This window comes from Semicossyphus pulcher, unplaced genomic scaffold (assembly GCF_022749685.1).
Source record: "Semicossyphus pulcher isolate SPU_LCO1_2020_fin unplaced genomic scaffold, fSemPul1.0.p SCAF_17, whole genome shotgun sequence".
NCBI classification, from domain to species: Eukaryota; Metazoa; Chordata; class Actinopteri; order Labriformes; family Labridae; genus Semicossyphus; species Semicossyphus pulcher.
This window is the reverse complement of record NW_027211681.1, coordinates 6,011,199-6,023,433: the sequence shown is the minus strand read 5'-3', so window position 1 is coordinate 6,023,433 and position 12,235 is coordinate 6,011,199. Positions and strand designations below refer to the sequence as shown.

Below are 12,235 nucleotides of genomic sequence, written 5' to 3'. Positions count from 1 at the left end.
CTGAAGGTGACATTTGTTCTGCTTATTCCATCCAACACGTAAAGGCCGACAGCGGGAAGGGAAATTCAGCTCCAAGTGCTGACGATCATCTCTGTTTGACTGCTTCATTCAAATGTATTGAAGCACTTTTAGCTTGATACCACAACTCCAGCTGGTTATCACTGTGATTATTCTACTTACTTTGAGTATGAACGTCATTTAAACGCATTAAGAGGGCAGGGGTTACTTCTAATTGAACATGTAACTCAACTTTAAAGAGAGGAATATGCAGATATATTTTCTGAAGGCAGGTGTTCTAGTATGAAAAAGTGCTCTGCAGCCTTTGATTAAGTTCGACGTTTGCTTCACCTCTATGGCATGTTTGTGTCTTGCTAAGACGAGGTTGCACACACAACATTGCAACATTTCAGAAACAAAAATAGCAAAGAATGGGAAGTCTGAGAGGGAATATTTTTATAACATTTGTCAAAACTGGTCTATGTGCAGCAATATTTCCCTGTCTGCCCACGCATAGCAGGTTACATAAATGGTTTCAATGCTCCAGCCCACTCAGTGCTTCAGTCCACCAGTGAAAGAATTAGAAATGTGTATTCTCTAAATGACCTATGCTTCTCACATTCAGCAAGAAAACTTTCAACCCTGGCAGGCAGTCTTCTGTGAACTCAGCTCATGTGTTTCTATTTTGCATCATTGATTCAAGTTCAGTGCCAGAAGGGAATATTTAGTTTAGTAAAGCAGAAAGTAAAAACGTGGAGGCTGGTTTTAAAGCGTTTTTGTTCGACACCAACATCATGGGGTTTGTAAAAATTCTTCTTCTTTACTACTAATCTGTTAGCACAATGTCACCTCATTCCCGTGGTGTTAGCTGCTTAAAATGTGCGACTTTGGAATTTAACATTTGGCAGACGAATATGTCTGCTCTGTGATTTTTCAGGAATGGAAAGAAGGAAAAGAAAACATATCTGGGTCATAAAGAACCTGAAGCAACCACAGAGTCTGCACAAGAAGGTGTAAGGAGCTCAGTGTGAGTCAACCTGTCTCAGCTCAAATGTCAAATTACAATTGGGGTACAAGCCTGAGAGCGGAAGTCCTTCGACCTATGATACATGACTGGATGTATTCCATATCTTCACACTGTTAATCGCTCGAGGCATTCATATTTTATATTTACCGTAAAATCTGGAATATAAGTCGCACAGGAATATAAATCTGTTTTTGAGGGTATTCCAGAGGGGAAAAAAGGTTTTAATTTAAAAGTTAATTCAACACTATTTCAATTTATTTTCATATGAAACACATTCAAACAACACAAATTATATCTGACCACCTGTTTTCCCCATGTTGAGTTTGCAATCATGCTAGCTACCAGTGCTGTAGTTGAACTCAGCCTATGATAACGTTGAATGGCTAAATTCAAATCTCCACACTCATGGAAGCGCGTTCCCAGTACATGTGTGTTGGAAGTCTGGGGACTTTTGAAGTGAGCATCAGAATTTGCCAACCTGTATATCACCGACTCCTGGTGGAGGAAAAAGGGAGGATACCTGCATCTGTGAGACAGACACAGTAAGCTGATTGTCTCAGCACCTATCAAGGCCACAGAGCTGAGAGGCCTCACAACGAGGCATACAACCTGCACCAACATCTGTAACGATCTTTGAGTTAACTAAGGACAACTCGTTCCCTGTCAACTTTCGTTCAACTTTTTACAGTTTACACATGCACACACACACGTAAGGGGGGCACACATGCAGAAGGGATTGCTGGTGGGTGCCAACACCCAATGTAACACCTGCACCCTCTGCTCAGAGTTATAAATATCAAAGCTCTAGCACTAGGCCAGGTTCATTCTCTTTCTCTGTCTTTAGCTTACAGTTGGAAGACTGGGGAAAATTACTCCTGAATCACTAACAAATATCTAACGGAAATATGTTCAGGCTTAACCTAACGGAAATCAACTTAGTGGTTGGAAGGCTGGGGAAATTACTCTGGAATCGCTACCAAAACTGTAAAAGAAAAAAGGTGAGGCTTTACCTTGAGCAGAAATCATTTTAGAAAAAAGGCTAAGAGCACCTCTCTGAAGGAAAAGACGCGGAAATCATACAGGCACGCATACATACATACTTGAGTGTGCATAACATGCTTTGAATAAAGAAAAGTGGTGAATAAACTCTGAAATAACTGTTTCCCAAAGAAGGGCCTCGATCTCTCCCTGGTGAGCATATGACCCTCACAGCATTCTCACTTGACAATTGAAGTTGTTTACAAGTGACAGTAGGGTTGCACAAAATAAAGGGGCAGGGCCCAAGATCTCTGGTTAAAATGACCAGTATACTTCAGGCCTCCTGATCTCCTGAGAGTGTGTGAGCACTTAGTGCTGTCCCACTGTCAAATCACCCAAGTGCGTGAGGACTCTGGTACTGACCTTTCAACGCCAAATTGCAGATTCTCCGTGAGTCAGCTTTTCTGTAGACTTTCCTGTAGTAGTTACCCAGAGTTCATAGCCAACTTGGTGACATATACAACGTGACGCGAGTGTCCAGCCCCTCACTAAATGTAAACAAATGTTTGTACATTAATAAAGTTTGAACACAAAAAAAACCCTAAATGTAAACAGAGCAAGCATGGACGGTGACAGGAAGCGCAAATAGGCTACATTTATCTCTAAGTGACATGTAGTTAATCACTTGTACGTTTTTAGAGATGTTTTTGTTCGTCAGTTAAATATTCGCAAAGGATTAACAACAATGCCTGTCTGACTTTTGATCGTTTGCTATTTTGAGGGTGGCACCGGCCACCCCGGCAATCATGATGGTGCATGTCCTTGACGAAGTTTTAACTAGATAATAGCGCCATTGTTTGGGTAAAATACTATAACCCAATCTCTGCATTTTATACTGGTATATTGGTCGCACCGGTTTACAGGATGCAGCCCACTTTTTAGATGGAAAATGTAGTAAAAGTGCATCTTATACTCCAAATTTTACAGTAATATTAATTCAAATCTGGTCGTCTCTTGGAACTGAGTTTCAAACCTACAGGTGAAGCTGAAGTAGGAGTTTACCCTCTTTATTAGTGCTTCTTTGAAGGGGGCTCATGTGATGCAACTGTAAGAGACAAAGATGTGAAAAGCACATAAAACATAAACAAATTACATGGATTTTTTTTACCCTGTTAATAAAGCACTCTGATTTCATTTATCTCACTGCCTTCACCTGTAACACAGCACTCATTAAAATCCAGTGAATGTAATAATAACCAATATATCACGGTCACAGGCCGGCGTATTAGCCCCATGCAGAACATTCAACCACTGAAGTGAACGATAAAGAAGAGACAAACACACAGGGACATGCCAAACACCTTTATTTTCCAGTGTGAGAAGGAATAATTTATTTGCTTTCAGCTCTAAGAGTTTAAGATAGAAATGGATAAAAAAAAAACAACACAAAAAAGAAACCCCACCATGCACTCAAGACAGCTCATGAATAGTGAAGCTGCCTCCTCTTCTTCAAGTATGTTCTCCACTCCTCTTCTCATCACCTACAGCCTCTTCTCCATCCAATGACCTCCTCTTCTTCTGTTTTTACTTAATAAGGAAGCTGAGAGACAGAGGAGGATTAAAAAGAGTAGAGGAGAGAAAAGAGAGAAACAAAAGAGAAGGAAGGGATATAAAAAGAGTGTTTTTTTGTTGTGGTAACATGACACATTTTTAGCAGAGGACATAAATCATATAAGTAAAAAACTTGTGGCTGTTTGGGATTATCTAGTTAAAAATGCTTAAAACATTTTGTGGGAGCATTTAAACAGACAAAACTGCTCAAAAAGCTTGTTGAAGATGCATCTGTCTTCATCAAACAGGAAGGAGAGATGCGCAGCGGGAGAATCGCCACTAAACAGCTATATATGCCATTAAAAATTCAAAACATCCATATCAATAATTAATCAGCAGTCAAAACCAATGTAACAGAGTACTTCTTGCAGCTCAACATGTGCAGCAGTTAAAATGTAAGCATCTTATCAAACTTAATAGACTGATGTCATTCTTTTCTAACCAGATGAAATACTTACGTGTTTGATATGCCACACAACGTTCAGTAAACTGACTTATGGGTTTTAGGATTTACAAAATGCATCTTTAAGCCGTTTTTCTCAGGCTGTTCTTCTTTAGGCGTCTATTTTTAAGAGCCTGGCACGACTTTACAGCTCAACAAATCCCGTTTCACATAAATAGTGCCATAATCTTTCATTTGTATGGTTGAATTGAATAACAAACAGCAGGAATGGAGCATGTTCTATCAACAAATTCTCACCTCAAATAGTGTGGGTTTTATGCTTCAGTATACGATATGGACCAATAACTTTCCAATTATTTCAAAGGTATAATAAGTAGGATTTTCCTAGAAAAATAAAATGTAGACTTTTACAAATATAAAAGGAAATCATCACTATACGTGTGTTGGTGAGTGTGTGTGCAGACCCTTATGAGACCCTTCCCTCTGCTTTTATTCTGTTGTTTTGCTTTGCACGGGACGTTTTCAGGAGGGGTGCTGTTGTGGTTCCCTGAGCCAATCACAGCGTATAGGTGAGTGTGGCAGTGGTTCAAATTAGCAACTGGGCCCCATTCAGACCGGCAATGCTAGCGCAATGGTAACTGTGATGCTGTTGGTGTTAGCTCGGCGGGGTGGGCGTGTTCTCGCACAAGGGAGTGAGAGTGAGCTTCCGGTGAGGAAGAGCCCAGAAGGATGGGCTAGTTTGAATGTGTTGTTGACAAAATGTGAGGAAAAAGTTTTGTGACAAGAAATCTTTAATTTGGCTCTCATTACAGGTCAAATGAAAACTTGTTCAAGACTGGACCCTGTAAATTGCCAAAAATACACCTTATTGTGAAAATCAAAACAAAATGGCTGACTTCCTGTAGGTTTTTAGGTATTGGTGCAAGAGGCTTTTTTGAAAGTCTTGACATGTTTAATATGTCTACCATAACATGTAGGTGAAAGTAATCTCTATGGGAATTTTCTAGGGGGCCCTATGGAGCCATTTTGCCCCACTCCTGTGGGAGACCCATAAAATCTCAAATAAATAAAATCTCTAATTACATTTTCGCCAGGCCGGATGACAAGTTTCATGAGTTTTGGGGCATGTTAAAGCTGCCAAATATGCCGTTAATCTGGACAAAGAAACGATAATTCCTTAGTTCAATAGCACCAATTAATTGCTGCTGGAACCTTAGTTTTTGTCCGCCTTGTGTTCAGGAAAACATATGATTCATTATGTATAAGAAAAACACTCTAAATATAAAATGAATCAAGAGTTAACCTGATCCCAATTTTACTTAAAATTGGTACCAAATAACTGTTCTTTTCCGGAAACGTCTTGGAAACCATGGAATAAGCATAATAGACCACACCTGAACTCTATTAATGGATTGAAGTCACTTGACAACAATCATATGACACAGCTCCTTCACTGAGCTTGCACAATGCATTTTGGTCCCATGATAGTCAATTATCTGTCCTCATGGAGTGCCCTCAACATCTTGAACCCATCCAATCTTCAGAGGTGAGTCTCTCCAGCTGGAGGTGTTCTGCTGTTGTGCTGTAATATTCTACACCTGCTCCAGTGGCAATGAATTGGACCCAGACACTGTGGACTTGCGGAGTGTTCTCTGTCACACATTAAATCTTTTTTATGTAGTGGCGACCTTTAGCTCAAAGTGGGACCAAATTGCTGCTGTTCTGGCTCACTAAGCTGAAGGGCTTTAGTGTCCAAACACGCTCTCTGTATGATGACCTACAGAAAATCATCCGTGAGGGATCCATGTTTTCTAATATTCGGGCGAAAGGAGAGAATATGTGAATGTAATGTGTATTAAGTGTGCTGGAAAATGTCAAAGAAACACTTGAGGCAACAAAGTGAGACTGCAAATCTCTGTTAAAGTTTTAGCTGGAAAAATGCTCACTAGAGAAAGAACCTTGGTGCTGCGGATTGTACATTGTGGAGGGAGTGTTTCCAATCGAACGGCTGTCTTAAGATCAATGAAATAATGGGAATGGATGGATCCTGTTTTGGCCTGGATTTCTGCTCCGTGTCTGCAATAACTTAGCAGTGATTTTACGTCAACTTCAGGGATTTTAAGATTCATTGTGTGCTTGTATATTGTTTGAAATAACCATTGAGTACACCAGATTAAACTTGTGCAAGTATCGGTGCTGTGTAACTGTACCTGTAGGGATATCCATGGTACTTGGACCTGAAGATGGAGAGCAGGAAGCTGAAGAAGAACACCACCAGGCCCAGGCCGACCAGGCAGATGACTGCAGAGAGACATAGACACATACATGTGTAAACACAAAGAGGTGATTCTCTACAACTGAAATTACTACATCAACACTGCTAAGTTTTCACACTTTCAAACTTTGTTCAGACACCCTGATTTATGCATAATATTTATAACACATAATGGCCCGTGAGGAGGTTTGATTCCTGGCTAAAGGCGACCGCTTAAATCATTTCACGCACATTATTAGCGCTGATGCAACTCCCTGTTTGATCTCTGTGCAAATTGAATGTGCTTGCAGACATGGTACACACTGAAAGCACCCTCTTCATTTCTTATTGGCGGATCGCACACACAAACGCACGCATGAAAGCACCTATAAAGACCTTCAAAGGCAGTGCCAAACGATTAAAAACACTTTGTAATACAGAAGAGGACTTAAATATGACCTGGTGCTCTACATCATGCCAGAACCTTATTAATATTTACCTTTATTTAAGCAATCCCTCATTTTCATCATGAACATTGCTGTCCTGCAGGAAATTGCGCTTGCAACTAATATCATCTTATTTCCTCAGTGGCTATTCTAGAGCAAAATATACATAAGCATGATCTTTAATCTGCAAGGGAATTGTGTGCGTCTGTGTGCGTGGGTGTAGGAGTGTATCGCACACACCCTCGTGTTAACAGCTAATCCTTGAGAAGCACTGTGTTAAATTAAACTGTCACCACAGACTGATATTGTTAATCAGGGATTAGGATGAGGACCTCTCCTGGAGACTAAATAGTGAGATATGTGCTTGTTCTCACTGTGTGTGTGTGTGTGTGTGTGTGTGTGTGTATGTGTGAGAAATTTGGCTGGAAAATGTTACAAAAATGTTGTGTCAATTTGTATGTATGTGCTGCCATTCATCTGCAAGGCTCCAATGTGTGTGTGTGTGTCTGTGTGTGTGTGATCTGTAATGCATGTGTGCATAGGACTACTTTTGCTGCTACTGTCAGCTCCACTGTCACTGCTCCTTTGCTTTACATGCATGTCTTACAGTTACAATTGAACATAAGAATCATCAGAATCGCATATACACACACACACTCACAAACCTCAGGGAATGTGTGTGAGTGAGACGGCAATGTATGCCATATTCAAGTGCTTATGCATCTCGCACAGCCCCACACTCACGCGCTCACACAGACTGAATAAGTGAGTTGATTGAGAGCAGTGCATATCTGAAAGTGCGTCTCCAGGGAGAGCCCTCGTGCCCCTGTGTTGCCACATCTACGTCTGTGTATCTTCATTAAGTATAGTGGGATGTATTTCCCATAGCTCATCAATTATGACTGAGAGGTATTTCAGTATGCTTCCATGGATAATGACAGTTCCACACACACACAAACACACACACACACGCACGCACACGCACGCACTAAGCATGCTAATATGCAAAGTGATTTATGACCTTGGCGAAAAGACAAGTTGTTTAAGCTGAATGATTTCCCTCAATGACAAAGGTGGTAATCCCTCTTTAGACTGTGTGACTTGGCTCAATTCAAATCATGATATATTGGCATGGGAAAAACACATTTACATTTCCCTGCAGCACGAGGAAGCCAATAAACATATTAAGTTAAGCCTATCTCATTAGGACACATATGAATGGATATTGTGATGCTAAATGGTTCTTCACCGTTTATCCTTTGACTTGTTACTGGCTTCCAGAGACATTGACTGACTCAACCTGAGGGCACAACCATTCATAACAGTTAAACTGTAATAGAGAAGCCTGCTGCCTGATTGGTTTGGATGTTTGTAATGCTTTGCCTAAGGTACTTAAACTTTTACATATGTCTGCTTTTTGTTTCAACTGCAAATTCTAATGGATTTTATTGAGGTTGTATGTAATGGACCAACAAAAAAGTTGCACGAAGGGGTGTAAAAAAATATTTAATATGATTCTATCCATTCATTATCTATACCGCTTACTCTGTTCAAGATGCAGGGAACACCCTGGACTGGACAGTCAATCACAGGGCTGACGCCTACAATAGTTAGAGACACTAATGAACCTAACGGACAAGTGTTTGGACTGTGGGAGGAAGCCAGAGTACAAGAAGGGGAACCCACGCATGCATGAGGAGAACATGCAAACTCCCCACGTCCAAACCGGAACCTTCTAGCTGTGAGGCAACTGCGCTAACCTCTGCATCGTGCAGCCCTGAACTTTTTCCAGATATTTTTTTAATGTTACAATTGCAAATTCAAATGGATTTTATTGGGGTTGTATGTAATGGACCAACAAAAATTATGTATAACTCACTGTGGTAGTGGGTTGTGGTTGAGGCTCATGTGCAGGGGAGAGATGCGTGGGAGCGGCTTGTGAGAGCAGTGCCGGAGTTAATTGGCACAGGTGTTATCTGTCGTGCTGGAGATTAACCCCGTAACACGTGTTACAATCACATTATAAAAAGCTTTGAGGGCTTCGCTGTAAAACCACCAACGAAGATTTGGTGCAACAAGCACTTTCAAGTTAACTAGTGTCGTTTTTTTGTACAGCTCTCGTTTTAAGCCAAATTAAGTGTATTTGAATTCCAGGTTGCAACACTGTAACATGTGGAAAAGTCCAAATGGGGTAAATACTTGTGAGCCAGGGTTTATTTTATTTTTAATGGGGCTATATGTAAGATTTTACATGTAATGATCAATCAAATATCATTTTTTATTGTGTGAAGGGATAGTAGAGGAACTGATGATTTGAGACCTTCCCCAACTTCCTCCATTGGCCCTAACAGCCTGTTGCCTGAAACTAGAGGATGTGACGATGAGGACGTTCATGAGTACCTCTGCCGAGAGCTCATTCTCCGCCACTACAACACGAGACGACGCAAGCTGTGAAATGGAGACGGATAATGCCAACAAATGTCCGGCACCCACAACAACACCAACACAAACTACACACAAGAATAAAAACAAAAATATTGTATCTAGTGAAGCCCGTGGGACCAAACAGGAATGTGACCGATGTCAGGGGGAAAGCTAGAGTCAACATAGGCAGAATGGCTATGCTTAGCATAGGCTTCCAAATAATGCATTCATGGATTTTTTTTCAAACTTTTGCAGGTGCAACAAAACAGTTTGATGGCAAACTGACTACCTCTAGGTTCTTCACAGGTCTGCGGGATGAATTGTAATTCTGCAGTTTCACAAACCTCTAGCTAAGTAAAGTTTTTGAATTATTGCATCATCTTTTTAGATGACTGGATTTCATTAAGTTTCTGGTGTGTCTTGAAATCTGGCACTGCTATACAGCGTGTTGGCATTTCACCAGACAGTTATGGTAATTCTGGGGGTGCAGCCTCACTTTAAAAAGGTGTCTATACTGTATTTTGTTCTTTTACAGACCCTGACTCTTCAATTTCCCTTCTCCTGCCTTGATGTGTCATTCTTATTCACATTTCGCCCTTTCACTTTCACCTTCCTTCCGTCTATCTTATTTTGTAACTCCATTTACATGTCCCCTTGCTGAGAAGCAGTGTGTGTGTGTGTGTGCGCTGTGATTTCTGCTGCAGATGCCCAAAGAAACAGCAGATAACTTCCTGTGGCTGCTCTCGGCAGTAAGGAAGCTATGTGCCAGATTTAACACCCACATACAGTGATTACACTAGCATTCAAGCCTAATCCTCTCTCTGTTACTGACAGGCGACTGTTCTCTACACTGCTTTATAATGCACTTATTTAATTCGTGTGTCCATACGTGCACTGTGTGTCATTTCAATGACAGTGCTGAGTGGGGTAGAAAACTGTTTATTCCATGCAGGCTTGAGTCTCGATGCTGTGTGTGCTTTACATAACAGGTTTGTGTCAGCATTAGTATGCCTGTGCTGTGGTAAAATGCAATCTGCGTGATGAGTTTGCTTCACTTTTATAGAAATAAGCAGGTGGCAATCATCCAAAGAGAGACCTCGAATTAAAGTAGGTGATACAGTAAAAAAATACTGCTTTCGCATATAAGAGAAGGAAAGGAAACGAGAATGGAAAAAGGGGAAAAGAGAGGAAACGAGAGACTTGTTGAAAATAATGGTGCACAGAGAGAATTGATAAATGAGTCATCCGTGCTGTACACGTGATATGTCAGCGTTACACGGGTGATCGTTATGCGAGCACATACAGATGTGTGTCTATGTATGCATGCAGACGTGTGTGTTCTCGTTCAGCCTGACAATGAGAAACATCTTGAGGAAGTTTTGGTGTCATTATCATTTTAATTGCTGAGCTTTAGCGACTCAAGGAGAACTAATGAGTAAAGTAGAACAAAAAGTTGGAAATCTGGCCTTGAGAATTTTTTTTGAGTGCGAGTCTGTGTGTGTGTATGCATAAGTGTGTGGCCGCAGAGAGGCTTCTCGAATTGCTTTTTCATCACACAGACTCTAATTAAAATCCACTTGTGTGTAGCTGCGTCTCCTGCTTGAGGTAATTAGCAGCACAGGTCATCTAATATCCAACTCTCCTTCTCATAATCTGGGGATTATGCAGAAAGTCTGCTCGGACTGTACGGAAAAAGGTTGAGAGCCGGCGTGTCATTAGTGTGGTCAAGTGACTGGCTCCCGTTTGAAATGATGAACTGCGCTGCACCCCGAACACTTCCAGACGAGACTCATCAGGAGGTGTCAGCGACCATCTGCCCTTCAATCAGGAGACGTGTCAGGTTTTTTCATCGGCGTGTCTTGTCGGAGCAGAAAACATTTGTGGTTCCCTTTGACATGAAGTGACAGCACATGTCAACGGACCTGCACATAGCAATTTAAAACTCATTTCTGCTATTTCAATGCCCGTCTGTTATAGATCATATCCTCAATAATATTTTTATAATAGTACAAATGTTACCTTTGAAAAGCAGGTTAGAGTACTGGCATGCAGTTCAACGGTTATTCATGATTTACTTACAAAGATCTTCTATTCTTTCCAACAAGAATGGAAAAGTGTGGCCTTGGGGGCAACCAAATATTATTATAAGATAGTACTTTATTGTACAATTATGAACAGTTACATCATATCATGCGCTATTTTTGAATTTTACTGCTGTATAACTGTCAATATTACTGTCAATTTAACTGCTACTTTCTAACTTTCTGCTTATTTTTGTAGATATGGAATTTTTTGCATTAACCCGTACACTTTATATTTTCAATTATATTATTTGAGTAGTTTTTTGTATTTCTCAAATTTTGTGCTGTATTTTTTAAGGAATCTGGCACTTGAATTTCCTTTTCATTCATTCATTCAACCTTTAATAAAATCTCGAGGAATCATTGAGGGCATGCCCTCATTTTCAATGATGTCAAGAGTACAACAAAACAAAATCAATATGCACAAATAGAAATAAATACAAAAAAATGGCAACAGCACGATTAAAAACAATAACATACAAAGGCAGACTAGTTTGTTATCATCGTTTTAAATTGACCCACAGGTATAAATGTGTGAAGTTTTACTGAATATTGCAAAGTGTTCCATGTGACTGCAGCACTTTTTCCAAATACGGTGTTCACCTGTGGGACTTCGAGCAGCAGATACTAGAACGTGTTGAATATTGACTGTGAGGCCGGTTTAATAAGGAGGTGAGATATGGTGGCATGTTGCCAATTAAAGCTTCGGGATTCATAAAGTTCTATCTCATCTTACTGGTTTTGTAAGTAAGTTTTGTTAAAAAAATAAATAAAATACATAGCAAAAAAAATGTTTTCTTTAGAAAAAAAGAATCGCTATAAACTATAACAAAGAAGCATGATACAATATTAAATGGGGAAAAGTTGCTTTAGTTAGGTATGGGATTCCATAGAACCTTAATTACACTGTACCTTTCATGTGTATTGGTTACTGTTTTTCTTATTATTTTAATTACTGAAGGCCTCCTGTTAAATTCATGTTTTTTCCCCTACTATTCTTCCTCATTCGTGCAA

At 40.2% G+C, this 12,235-nt stretch overlaps 1 protein-coding gene across 1 annotated transcript in view; it reads right to left on the bottom strand.

The window, feature by feature from the left end:
• Positions 1–3,349: 3,349 nt before the first annotated feature.
• Positions 3,350–12,235, bottom strand: part of tusc3 (tumor suppressor candidate 3) — an 81,002-nt gene continuing 72,116 nt past the window's right edge. Inside the window, exons 9-10 of the mRNA XM_069665657.1 lie at positions 6,227–6,317; positions 3,350–3,602 (exon numbers count right to left, since the gene is read on the bottom strand). Of these exons, the coding sequence (XP_069521758.1) occupies positions 3,587–3,602; positions 6,227–6,317 (107 nt within the window). The 3' untranslated portion in view covers positions 3,350–3,586. The remainder of the gene's footprint in view (positions 3,603–6,226; positions 6,318–12,235) is intronic.